The 14,307-nt window shown below is 37.7% G+C and overlaps 1 protein-coding gene across 11 annotated transcripts in view; it reads right to left on the bottom strand.

Moving 5' to 3' along the window:
• The window catches only part of PDXDC1 (pyridoxal dependent decarboxylase domain containing 1), a 52,219-nt gene that overhangs the window by 27,927 nt on the left and 9,985 nt on the right, over positions 1–14,307 (bottom strand). For 4 of the 11 annotated variants that reach the window (XM_036308733.1, XM_036308732.1, XM_036308730.1 and 1 more), the window contains exons 2-8: positions 12,752–12,825; positions 11,704–11,766; positions 9,140–9,220; positions 6,006–6,152; positions 4,644–4,833; positions 1,538–1,606; positions 917–995 (exon numbers count right to left, since the gene is read on the bottom strand). In XM_036308733.1, coding sequence (XP_036164626.1) covers positions 917–995; positions 1,538–1,606; positions 4,644–4,833; positions 6,006–6,152; positions 9,140–9,220; positions 11,704–11,766; positions 12,752–12,825 — 703 coding nt within the window. Of the gene's footprint in view, positions 1–916; positions 996–1,537; positions 1,607–4,643; positions 4,834–6,005; positions 6,153–9,126; positions 9,221–9,484; positions 9,639–11,703; positions 11,767–12,751; positions 12,828–14,307 lie in introns of those variants that run through there. The other 7 variants (XM_036308729.1, XM_036308723.1, XM_036308727.1 and 4 more) reach the window with 7 other exon arrangements.

Here is a 14,307-nt window from a genome sequence, read left to right as displayed (position 1 = left end):
TTAGATCCCTTGTATGTTCATATAAATTTTAGAATCATCTTATCAATTTCAATAAGATTCACCAATTTCTACAAACTGTGCTGAGACTTTCATATGGATTAAGCTGAATCTATAGATTAATTTGGTGAGATTTAACTTAATAATGTTGAGTCTTCCAATCATGCACATGACATATAATTCCATTCATTTGGGTCTTCTTGAATTTCTCTCAGCAACGTTTTCTAGTTTTCAGTGTACACATCTTGCATTTATTTCTTAAACTTATCCATGAAGTTCTCATTTTTTTGATGCTATAATGAATGACATTTTAATTTCAATTGTTCATCATTAGCATACAAAATTCTGCAACCTTAATAGATTCGATTAGTTCCAATGGCTTTTCTTTGATTTCCTTACAACTTTCTACCTGTACAATCATGCCATTTGCAAGTAAAGACATTTGATTCTTCTTTTCAATCTCTATGTTATTTATTTTTCTTACCTATTAGACTGTCTAGAACAGCGGTCGCCAACCTTTAGGACCTCATGACCACCAGTTGGCAACCACTGGTCTAGAACTTCAAGTACAATGTTAAAACAATACAGTAAGCAGAGCAGCTGCTGTCTACAAGATGCACATTTAAGTATGACATTTCAAAATTCAACTTAGGAAAGAAGCACATGAAGGAAGGAGTAAAGAAGTACTTACAACCTTAATGAAAAAGTATACACACAAAAATAGCTCCTATAACAAACCAACAATTAAAGGGAATTAAATGAGCCAACTTCACTATTATAATTCTTACCACAATGCTCATACAGACTATCTTAAACATGTGGCACACAAACATTTCTTAAGACTTGGTCTTTTTTAGGCTAAGTACTTAGCCTCTCTCTTCTATTTTCAAAATGTAAGATTCACGTTCATGCTACCTACCAGCATTTGCAACAAGCAACAGGGGCAGTTTTCCTCGTTCAATATCATCTTTAATCAGTTTTTCCAGGAGGGCAACATCCTGGGATTAAAAGATAAATCATAAAAACATGAGGCAACCAGCAAAAAAGATATTCAGTGAGAAATTACAACTTCCAAAAGAAGTACCTGACTCTCAAAATTAATTTTTGACAATTTTTCTAGTTTCTATAATCATAGATGTGAAAATCAAATACTTTTCCTGAAGACAAACTAGAAAAATCAGTTAAATGTTATTAAAGTTAAAAATTGCATATATATAGCCAACATTTTCTAGTTTTAAACATATATGTTTAAAGAAAATGTTCTCTCAACCCCCCAAAACCAATGAAAAATGTATCTCTAATATTATCTCTAATGCATCTGAATTAATGTATAGAAAATCAAACTATCTTGAAAAAAGAAATGCAGAAATCCAAAACCTATCCCTTTTGCTCTGGCTTCAGTATGCAATGGGAAGATCAAAGCAATAAATGAATAAGCTAAATATTATCTGGAGGCCAGCAAACAAAACTTCAGTTAAAAGAAAGACACAGTTTCAAAACACAATTCCATATTATTTTACAAACCAAAAGGAGAACTCACCATCTGATGCTGGGATCCAAACATAGTGTTACAGGGCACACGAGATAAGCAGGGGAAGGGTAAGCCAAGCTGTAAGAAGAAACATACAGTTTTACAAGAAAACTCTTTGTCACCATTCACTTATGCCCTTAAAGGATTGTAACTCCACCCAGCCTGTGTGGCTCAGTGGTTGAGCATCAGCCTACGAACTGGGAGGTCATGGTTCGATTCTTGATCAAGGCACATTCCCAGGCTGTGAACTCAATCCCCAATGGGGGGCATGCAGGAGGCAGCCTATCAGTGATTTTCTCTTATCATTAATGTTTCTATCTCTCTCTTCCTTTCCCTTCCTTTCTGAAATCAATAAAAATATATATTAAAAAAAAGATTGTGGCTCCAAGACAAGTCATAATTATTCTTTTTAAACAATCTCTGTCCTTAGGAACCTTTATTATAAATAGATATTAAAGTACATCTAGAAAGTTAAGCCAAAAAAAGGGTGAATTTCCAGGAGTTGTGATGTCTTATAAGAGGCCAGAGACAATGTAAAATTTTCTAAATTCTATATACCAAAAAACAAAACACTTACAAACTGGAAACAATTGAACCCTGAGCATTTGGGGGCATAATTTTAGGGTCCTTCCTCCAAACATTAGTAGCACCAGTTAAAGGCATTCAAAGAATACTTTATTTATGGGTCCATGCACTCCTAAAAATCAATAAACACGGACTTGCAGAGAAATGAAGTCAGTGTTATAAAGATAGCAATTGTCACTTTTAGCTTCCAAATCCTTTTTTCCCACCTAGCTTCCAAATCCTTGAGGAGTTTATAGTTTTAGAAATTTTTAAACAGTTGCAGTCTATTGTTCTATATAACTAAACTTGGTAGAATTTAAAGACCAAAAATTTGCCCTAGCCAGTTTGGTCCAGTGGATGAGGGTCAGCCTAGGGACAAAAGGGTCCCTGGTTCCAGTCAAGGGCACGTACCTCAGGTGCAGGCTCCTCCTCGGCCCGGACCCTGGTCAGGGCACGTGCAGGAGGCAACCAATTGATATGTTTCTCTCACATCGATGTTTCTCTCTGTCTTTCCCTCTCTCTTCTACTCTCTCTAAAAAGATCAATGGAAAAATTTCCTCGGGTGAGGATTAACGATAAATAAATAAATAAATTAATTAATTAATTAAAGACCAAAAATTTAACAAGCACTTTATCCACACTCATTCCCCTTAAAGCAGTGGTTCTCAACCTTCCTAATGCCATGACCCTTTAATACAGTTCCTCATGTTGTGGTGACCCCCAACCATAAAATTATTTTCGTTACTACTTCATAACTGTAATTTTGCTACTGTTATGAATCATAATGTAAATATCTGATATGCAGGATGTATTTAGGCGACCCCTGTGAAAAGGTCGTTCGACCCCCAAAGGGGTCGCGACCCACAGGTTGAGAACCGCTGCCTTAAAGGATTTATCTTTCAAATTATGAAAATGAAACCCAAATAAAACACACAATAAAAATAAAGAGAAGAAATTAAAAGTGAAAATGCCCCATATAAAGTACCAATCTCCAGTTAACAGGTTAGAATGTAACCTTCCAGACATTTTCTAGATATATATATTTTTCTAGTTATAAAAACACTCATATAAGCATGTAAACACTTTTTAGAACATGAACACATTAATACTGCTCTGCCACTGCCTTCCTCACTTAACAGAATACTGTCACACATCTTTTGAAGATAGGACTGCTGTCCCAAGACAGCCTCAGGTCCATAAGAGCCTAGCCTACAGTAGTACTCAATAAGCAATTTATTTCATGTTTCTATAGGGATATTACAAAACTCCCCATTTTTTTTACACCCTCAAGAAGAGGACACGATTTCTTGCCACTAGTGACCACAGCTCTAAATCAACTAAGTCCTTGAATTTCCTCCATCTATCTCCCCAGGGCTCCTTCACCTTAAAAAAGACAAACTCTCTAATCCTAAGGGTTTTGCCTTAAAACATTTTTGGCCAAGAGATTTCATTTCTTTTCTCAAGGTAGCCCTCTAATTGGACTACGTGCACTATGAACTTTAACCCTACCAGACTGCTGTACCGATTTTTCGGTAATTTCCACACAAAGGTGGAATATTGGTGCTAGATGAAAGGTAGACCTATTTTCTACAATGTCTCCAAGTTCCATCTTATTCTAACCACTTGTTTGCATCATGTGGTTTTTTCTATATCATGTTGGTTTTTTCTCTTTAATGCTCAGGAGCCCAGGTATAGGGGACAGTTAGGTTCAGGGCCTCAGGTCTGGTAGGATTAAGAATGGTAATAATGCCCTTTGATCTAGTAATTCTAGATCGACTCTGAAAGTCTATTTGAGAAATATATCCCTAAATATAGACAAAGCTTTACGCACAAAGATGTCCATAATAGCACTATGCATAATAGCACTGGTCACAGAAATGGTCATAGAAAGCAGAAGAATGCAAACACTCTAATTGTCCAAAAAGGAAGCAGTCAGTTAAAATACTACTGTACACTCACTACTATATATTATGAAGACATTAAAATAAGCTTTACTTGCCCTAGCTAGTTTGGCTCAGTGGATAGAGTGTCAGCCTAAGGACTTAAAAGTCCTGGGTTTGATTCTGGCCAAGGGCACATGCCTTGGTTGCACGCTCGATCCCCAGTAGGTGGTGTGCAGGAGGCAACCAATCAATGATTCTCTCCCATCACTGATGTTTCTATCTCCTCTCCCTCTCCCTTCTTCTCTGAAGTTAATAAAAATATATTTTTTAAAAAAGCTTTACTTTAAAGAATTGCAAAACATGATATGCACCTATTAAGTGAAAAAAGTCAGATATAACCATGTAAAGTCTTTTTGACTGAAGTCTGGAAAGAAAGAAAAATGTTGACTGTGATGGACTGCCTTTGCGTAACTAAAAAATTACATATCTAAATTCATTAATATACAATTATATGTTTTCTTATAATGACAAAACAAGCATAGAAAAAACCCATCTTTCTTTTCATTTGAAAAGAATAGCAGCTAAAGAAATGCGTGTACATACTTCTAAAAGTTCCAGGACAGAATGAAACATCTAATCTTTAAAATGTCCACCTTACGCCACATTACCTGATTACAAAGATACTGGCCCAGGCCAGGCCTAGCAGCAGCACTAAGATATATGACAGGTTTCTTGTTATATAACACATTGAACCCATCCACCACAAAATCTTCATAACGAGAATGAATGGCAAGTCTACAGATCTTTGCAAGTCCTTCTCTTTCATCTTCATGGAAATAAGCACAGCCATTTTCATACCTGTTAAGAGACACCCATATATTAATATGTTCTTATCTCTGGTTAACTCTGATTTTATATCCCAGTTTTGTAATCAAGGAAGTAATTATTTTCTCAGCCTAGAAACTGTCACCTAGATCAGTTAAGGAGATAGGAATCACCCTAATTTTAGATGGCTGACAACTCCTTACAGTTGGAGGTTATAAGGAACAGAGGCAATGACCCTTCATCCAGTCCCAACTCCATAAAAAGCAGCAACAATGAAAATCAGTAGAGAACAGGAAGTTCCTCAAATATAAACAGGCTGAACATCATGGTTTTGGTTTATTCTACAAGGAGCTAGCACTGGGTAATGCAGGCATGGTTCCTGTAAGAGTTTTAGTTCTAAAACATCCAAAGTAAATAAAATTGTCAAAAACACTGGTCAGGCTAACTTTTGCTTTCACTATTATCTACATGGGACCTTTCATTCTTCTTAATCTCCTAGAGAGGAAGGGAGAGAGACTTTCAATTATAGGCATATTTTTATTATAATGGAAAAAATTTCTGCTTTGCAATATAGTTAAGCAAACTTATACTCAAGCCAGGCCAACCTCTTTCCCAACATCTGAAAGTGAGTCTCCCAAGTTAAATGTTCCAATGTTAGGCAAACATTCCTTTTCCTTAAAAGTAATAACATAAAAATACTACTGGTCCAATGTCTTCTGCGGAATCCGTAACTTGCTATAATTCCTTAATAAGACCATCATTACCACAGTATAGAGCAAATTTCAATTTCAAAACACACACTCATCTTCCATATGGCAGCATTTCCTTTCTACTAAAGCACAGGCTACTTTGATTAAAAATATTTTAATATGTTTCACTACTCTACCTTCTATTGACATGTGTCAATTAGCAATTCTAAAAATAAGGAACTGCTGACATTATCCAACATGCATGTGCTTATGTTCTGAGCTGTTTACATGTATTAATTCATTAGCTCATTTAATCCTCACATAAAATAGATATTAATACTATCCCCATTTAGTAAATGAGGAAACTGAGGCATGAAGAGGTTAAGCAACCCTTCTAAAAGGAAGGGAGAGAGGTATATTTGAACCTAGGTAGTATAGCTCCAGACAATATCTGTCACAATCTATACCCAACTCATTAATATCTTATTGGAAACAAAAGACTCATAATGTCTTTACCTGAAAATTCTGCACAGCCATAAGGTAGTGTCCGAAAGTATCCTAGTTGTAAGTTTTCTCAGCCTCTCTTTGTCCAGAGTTGAAATATAAGCTCCCAGACTATGCCCCAAAAGAGCTATATGACCTTGTTCTCCAATATTCTGGATTCTGTTAACCAAAATTCATTAGATAAAAAAAAGGCTTAGTAAAAATATTAAAAAATAAAACTTTGAGACAGTATTCCACAGAAATTTCTTTTCTTTTTAAAACCTCATCTGATATACATACATTTTTTAGAAAGAAAGAAAAATATATATATATATTATTGATTTTTTACAGAGAGGAAAGGAGAGGGACAGAGAGTTAGACATCGATGAGAAACATCAATAAGCTGCCTCCTGCACACCTCCCACTGGGGATGTGCCTGCAACCAAAGTACATGCCCTTGACCGGAATTGAACCTGGGACCCCTCAGTCCACAGGCCAATGCTCTATCCACTGAGCCAAACCGGTCAGGGCTAGAATATATTTTTTAAATTGATTTCAGAGAGGAAGGGAGAGGGAGAGAGAGATAGAAACATCAATGATGAGAGAGAATCACTGATCAGTTGCCTCTTACAAGCCCTACATCGGGGATCAAGCCCGCAACCTAGGCATGTGCCCTGACCAGAATCGAACCGTGACCTCCTGGGTCATAAGTCGACGTTCAACCACTGAGCCACATCAGTTGGGCAATATATACACAATTTTTGATCCTCACCCAAGGATGGATGGATGGATGGATATATGGATATATGGATATATATATGTATATATGTATGTATGTGTGTATATGTGTGTGTGTGTATGTGTGTGTGTGCATATATAATTGATTTTTAGAGAGAGGGAGAGGGAAGGGGGGAAGACAGAGAGAGAGATAGGTAGACAGAAACATTGATGTGAGAGAAAAACATCGACTGGTTGCCTCCCAGATTAAACCCACAACCTAGGTATAGGCCCTGACTGGAAATCGAACCAGCAACCTTTTGGTATGGGATGATGCTCCAACCACCTGAGCCACCCCACAAGGGCCCACAGAAATTTCTGTCAGACTGAAAATTCACTTAATGGCCTAGAAGGCACAAATTCAGACAAATTCAGAAAATTTAATGCCTATAAGGTATTGACAGTCTGGGGGGAAAAATATTTTAAAAACTAATTCCTAGGAGATAAATATCCTTCTTTTTATTGAATATCTACTAAATATACAAATTGTTTGTGAATAATTTTCTCCTAAAATCTTTTTTAAACTAAGTACCGGTCATAAGAACTATGGAGAGTAAAGCTAAAGGTGCAGAAAACAAGTTTTTAAAGAATCATTACATGAAGATCAATTCTCTTCATTAGCTATTTATAACAATAATTTAGCAAATTCAAAGGGAACTAGGTATTCTTTTATATATAATTTAAATGGATGGACTAATTGCCCTTATAAAAAATAAGTCAATTTTTAAAAAGTCAAAAAATCAAACAGGATACTGGGCAAAAGATACAGTTGATAGAAAAGGAAATATAAATGGGTTTTTAAAACATGCAAAAAGATACTTAACCTGGTTAATAAGAGAAATGCAAATTAAAATTATGCTGAAATATCATTTCTCACCTATCAGACTGGCAACAACCCTTAAATCTAACACTCTTACAGGCAAAGGTGTGGGTCCCACAGTGCTGGTGGGACCGTAAACTGGCACAGGTTCCATGGAAGGAAATTTGGCAATATCTATTAAAATTAGAAATACACAAGATATCTTGCCCAGGGATCCCACTTTAGAACTTTAATCTCCAGAAATATTTGCTTCTCTAAGAAATGATACAGGTACAAAGTTATTGGCTACAGCAATGTTTGTAAAAGTAAACCACAAAAAGGAGACTAGTTAGCCCTGACCGGTTTGGCTCAGTGGATAGAGCGTCGGCCTGGGGACTGAAAGGTCCCGGGTTCAATCCTGGTCAAGGGCATGTACCTTGGTTGCGGGCACATCCCTAGTAGGGGGTGTGCAGGAGGCAGCTGATCGATGTTTCTCTCTCATCAATGTTTCTAACTCTCTATTCCCTCTCCCTTCTTCTCTGTAAAAAATCAATAAAATATGTTTTTTTAAAAAAGGAGACTAGCTAAATAGAATATGGTTCATCCATTCAAAGTAAAACCAAACAGCTCTTTTTTAAAAAAATATATTTTTATTGATTTCAAAGAGGAAGGGAGAGGGAGAGACAGAAACATCAATGATGAGAATCATTGATTGGCTGCCTCCTGCACGACCCCTACTGGGGATTGAGCCCACAACCCAGCATGTGCCCTTGACTGGAATCGAACCCAGGACCCTTCAGTCCGCAGGTCAATGCTCTATCCCCTGAGCCAAACCAGCTAGGGCCCAAACATCTCTTTAAGGAGAAAACTCCTTGTGTATTGATATGCAATGAACTCTAAGACATAAATTTAAAAAGCAAGGTACAAAACAATGTGCACAGTATGTGTGTAATGGAGGGGGCGAATAAGGACATTTTGCTTGTGTATACACACTAATAAAATATCTCTGAGAAATACAACATTGTCTGTCTCTAAGGAGAACAATACAGAGAGGCTGAGGTAAGAAGGAAAACTGCCTTTGTGTGTACTCTTTTATCTTTGAAATTTGAACCAGAAAAAAGCATTACTTATTCCAAAAAAATAAATTTAAAAGAATTAAAGATAAAATGAAACTGAATAGCTAAACAGATGAAAATAAAAATAAAGCAAATGGATGATTCACGGCAATGGTCTCCCACCAATCAATTCAGCTGCAGCAATTCTTGGCAAGCACAAGCACAAGTGCAGGAGCAGAAGCCAGGAGAAGTAAGAAAGTGCACAGCCATTGTTCTTTGGTCCTTTTGCCAGTCCCTCGCAAAGATATGATACCATAAAAACTGTAGAATTTAGGTTTAGTAAATGCCTTCCTTTTACAAAATATATTATGTAAAATATGTAAATTTCTCTCTGAAAAGAAAAAAATGAAGATCCTCTTGATATCATATGAATGAAGCATAGTTTATCGTTTCAGCAATTTGCAAGAACGCAATCACTTTCAAAATCAAGAACACATAATACTGTCAAAGAGAAGCTGCCAACCGTTCTCCATTACCGGGCACTCTGGGGCTCCTCATCTTCATCTCCGTGCATCAGATTCTGAACTAACTGGAGGATGCTCACCATATCTTGTCCACTGCAGAATAAATAAAGACTTGATGGACAGGTGGAAATAGCACGTATCCCCCACCACTCTCTATTCTTTCATCCAAATAGCTTTGGTAAGTTTTTTTGAGTAAGAATGTGTTTGAGATACAGTATACATCTTTTAAAAACAAACCTCAAATTATTAACTGGCATTTTGAATACAATCTTACTTGTGATTAATTAAATCTTCTACTTAAATCTGAGACTGAAATTTTTAAATTTCACCAATATTGCTTAAGAAATATTTCTCTACCTGTTCATTTGAATCCTGGAGAATAAGCATGTCATAAGAGCCAAAATAGTCCTTATAAGATGCTAAAGGTCACAGAAGCAGCAAGAATACTCCAATGTCACTGGTATATCTAGTTTTCCTCCATGTAGACATCTTGTCTGCTTGTTCTAACAGACTTAAACATGTAATGCAAACATCATTTTTACCACTTCTTCTCCAAACTGGGAAACTGGAGATCTGCTTAGAGTATACTTGTAAATAGATTTACTTCTATTCAACATAAGTTATTAAGTGCTCATCACATGAGGTGGTGAAAACTTCTGGAAAGAATGTGAATGACTAAAGTAGTTAGCAATGTCAAATTGAACACATGCAATGTGAAAATATTATTGCTCCATTAGCAAGAGTATGACTAATAAAAAGTTCTCTCTTCTGAAAAAGCAGCACTGTCAGAACAATGTCCCAATACCCATCCTCCCCAAGGTGCTGATGTTCACAGCAGAGGGGCCCTGGTCCTTGGACACAGTGTAGAAATTTCCTACCATTGTCCCAATAATGTAAAATAAAATTAATCATATACTTAAAAGTTATGACTTAAATTTATATTACAAATGATATGCTATGCTATGTGCCTAGCCACAGGACTTGAGCAAGCTATTTAAACTCCCTAAGTCCTTACATTAAGAAATTGTGAGGATGCGATCAGACAGTGTATGTAAAGCATTTAAGGCTATGCCTGGCATAGTGCCATCTCAGATGTTGGCTATTAGCACTAAGTGTGAATATGCCTGACCAGTAGCCTTAATGCCCTCCCATTCTGAGAATTACAGATAGTCTTGGTGGTATCTCTTCTGGGAAAACTGTGGAATCAGTAGAACCCTTTAATTCCCTTTAGGAAATTTAATTCCCTGAGGAGATTTATAGGACTTGGTTTCTGTTCTGACCTGTAGAAGACGCTGCATGCACACTGAGAGGGCTTCAAATCAGCACCATTCAAGCCCAGCACAAGTAGCTCAGTGGTTGAGCACTGACCCACGAAATAAGAGATCACCAGTTCAATTCTTCGTCAGGGCACATGCCCAGGTTACAGGCTCAATCCCCAGTAGGGGGTATGCAGGAGGCAGCCGATCCATGATTCTCTCTCATCATTGATGTTTCTCTCTCTCTCTCCCTTTGCCTTCCTCTCTGAACTCAACAACAACAACAACAAAAACAACAACAAAAAATTCAGCACCATTCAAGCTACAAGTAGGAGTGCCTATTTTAATATTGGTATCTGGGTGTGTTTGATGTGACATTATTGGCACATTGTGGTCCTTCCCTTCCTCCTCACTTCTCTTTTGCAACCTTATACATATTTATATTCAGGTCAAAGGACAATTTAAGGGAGTTGTAATGTTTACCTATGTGCAGTTTCCTGGTCATAAAAAAAAAAGCTTGTATGAAGGAACCTTGGCTGAAATTTTAATTACAAACCGAGTACTAACATTCTGTGAAAATTTTAGTTAGATAACTTCTTATTTTTCTGACATTTTCCCTGCTAGGTCAAACCATAAATACTAGACAAATTTGTTTTCATTGTAAAAAAAAAAAAAAATAAAACGTTCTGTCAATAAATGGTTAAAGTTGACATTTTCCTTTCATTTTACTGTATTATAAAAATAATAGCCGAAACTGGTTTGGCTCAGTGGATAGAGTGTCGCCTGTGGACTGAAAGGTCCCAGGTTCGATTCCGGTCAAGGGCATGTACCTGGGTTGCAGGCACATCCCCAGTAGGAGGTGTGCAGGAGGCAGCTGATCGATGTTTCTCTCTCATCGATGTTTCTAACTCTCTATCTCTCTCCCTTCCTCTCTGTAAAAAATCAATAAAATATATTTAAAAAATAAATAAATAAATCTTACCAAATTAAAATATCTCACACAATAATGCTCAGTGTACCATGCAGATTACAGGTTTCAAAGATAAACTAAGTATGATATTCAACTCATAATTATAAATTTGTACACTGCTTTTGATTCATGATATTGTGTTAAATTCTGAATGGGAAAGGGGAAGAAGCAGGCAGGCTTGGCATTATCACAACCAGACAACAGCATTTCAGTTTTCTACTTACATTGCTTATAACTCTAAATTTGCTTTTTACTCAATAACACTAAAATTGTAAATCAATGATGGCAAAATCTTTATTTAAAGAAAATGTATACCCAAACTAAAGGCACTTATCTTTATTTTCACCTACCTGCCTTGGAGTGGCCCTGGAATATCCCCTGATAGTTTTTTTCCATTTTCCTCCTCTGTTCTTCTAATTTAAAGGAAAATGAAAAATTATTCACTTTATCATATCAAATTTTTACCATTTGAGCATGCAAGCATGTGATGATCCTATATAATAAAAGCCTAATATGTTAAGTGTCTCGTCAACTGTTCAACCAATGAAAGTGTAATATGCTAATGACATGCTAAGGCTGCTCAACCACTCACTATGACATGCACTGACCATCTGGGGGGCACACAGTCAACCAGTCGACCAGTCGCTATGATGTGCACTGACCACCAGAGGGCAGATGCTCTGACCGGTAGGTTAGCTTGCTGCTGGGGTCCAGCAGATCGGGACTAAGCGAGACAGGCCGGACATGCCCTGGAGCCCTCCTGTGGTTCCTCCCTGGCTGGCCAACCTCCCGTGTCCTTCCCCGGCCCCAATCGTGCACCGGTGGGGTCCCTCGGCCTGGCCTGCACCCTCTCACAACCCCTTGGGGGATGTAGGAGAGCCAGTTTCAGCCCGATCCCACAGGCCAGGCCAAGGGATCCCACTGGTGCACAAATTTGTGCACCAGGCCTCTATATTATCTATAATTTCTTAGTAACTGATGTAGAATTTAAAACACATTTATCATATCTCTCCCTCCCTGTTCATCCTTTGCCCCAGCCCCCAAATTGGGGTATAATTTGAGTTTCAGGAAAAGAACATGAAACCCATTTCTTGGTTAGTTGATGCCTTATATGACCTTAATTTACAGTAAGAAATATTTATAGTTTCAAATCAATATATTGAGTAAATTAAACTCTTAATAGGCAGACTTGAAAATTATAAGTCCTGCCCCTCAATTTCAAAATCCTTTAATTACAAAGCATCTTCTACCCAAAACAAATACCAAGTTCAAAGTCAGCAGAAGCTAAGCGTGACATTCTGAAACCCAGAGGTGTTTATAACAGCAGGAAACCAGTACCACCAGTTTCATAACAGACTGAACATGTTTAACAAGGTCACTTCTGTTCCACAGGCTCACCTCTGACTGTCCTCTAGCATCTTCATAGCCTCCTTCAAGTTTTTTCCCATTTCAGCTAATGCAGGATCTGCTATCTAGGAAACAAAATTTTTAAAGGTTCAACTTTGATGATCCCTATCACTTCTACAACACAATTCACCCAGAAAAACAAAACACATGAATTTATTATAAAGTACATGCTGGATTTAAAAATGCCAACAGTAAAGCCTGACTGGCACAGCCCAGCCCACATGGCTCAGTGGTTGTGTCGACCTGTGAACCAGGAGGTCACGGTTTCAATTCCTAGTCAGGGCACATGCCTGGGTTGCAGGCTCCGATCCCCAGTGTGGGCGTTAACCAACTGTGTCTCTCCCCCATCGATGTTTCTCTCTCCCCCTCCCTTCTACTCCCTCTAAAAATCCATGGAAAAATACCCCCGGATAAGAATTAACAACAAAAAAGTCCACCAGTTCCTCTCCCCAGGGAAAGCCACTTTAAGTTTGATATTTATCTTTCCAGATTTTTACCTTACGTATATGCACCTCTGCAACTTGCTGTTTTAAAAAACTTTATAGTGAATATGGTTCCACATCAGTATGTCTATTTCATTTTTCTTAGTGCTGACACCTATTCCATTCTATGGATGTACCATCATTTAACGAGTCCTGAATTAACAGGCCCTTGGGTTAGTCCAGTTTTTCACTCTTAGAAGGTTCAGAAAACTGTACAGTATGCTATTTATTTTACTGTTGCAATAGGCTGAGAAATGGCCCCTCAAACGTTATTTACATCTAATCCCTGGAACTTATAAATGTTACCCTTTGTGGCAAAACTTCGAAGATATGATTAGGTTAAGGCTCTTGCGATGTCAAGATTACCCTGAATTATCCAGGTGGGCCCTAAATGCAATCACATGTACCATATAAGAGAGAAGTAGAGGGTGACTAAACACACACACACACACACACACACACACACACACACTCCATCTATGTAACGATGGAGCAGAGGGAGATACGAAGGTGCTTGCCTCAACACTGGAGTGATGGGGCCACAAACCAAGGAAGGAGCGCTGGCAGGCAACATAAACTGGAACAAGAAAAGAAGGAACTCTCCCCTAGAGCCTCTGAGGGAGTGCGGCAGCCCTGCCAATACCCTGATTCAGCCCAGTGATGCAGACTTCAAATTCTGGGCTCCAGAACTGTGACACAATCATTTCTATTACTCTAAGCCACCCGGTTTGTGCTAATTTGTTACAGCAGCCACAGGAAACTGAGACACTCATAAATCTCTAAGTTCTCTATAAACTCTAGAAGCTCACACAAGCTGGTAAGAATGACTGCCTCCGGAGAAGAGAACTGAAGATGGGCCTAGAAGTCAGAGGGTGGCTTTTCAGTCCACACCCTTTTGTTCCTTTTGGATTTTAGTACCAAGTGTACATCTATCTTCCATCAAAAAATAAAAATAAAAATTTTAAAAATTTGTGCAGAAGTAAAACAAACACATCCTTTTTTTCCCCTTCTTAATCTCCATAGCATTTTTATTGCCTTGAATCTCTATATAGTGTCAGCTGGTTA

The sequence above is a fragment of the Myotis myotis genome, unplaced genomic scaffold (assembly GCF_014108235.1).
Source record: "Myotis myotis isolate mMyoMyo1 unplaced genomic scaffold, mMyoMyo1.p scaffold_m19_p_5, whole genome shotgun sequence".
NCBI classification, from domain to species: domain Eukaryota; kingdom Metazoa; phylum Chordata; class Mammalia; order Chiroptera; family Vespertilionidae; genus Myotis; species Myotis myotis.
Note: the sequence above shows the minus strand (reverse complement) of the source record. Positions and strands in the feature narration are given on the sequence as shown.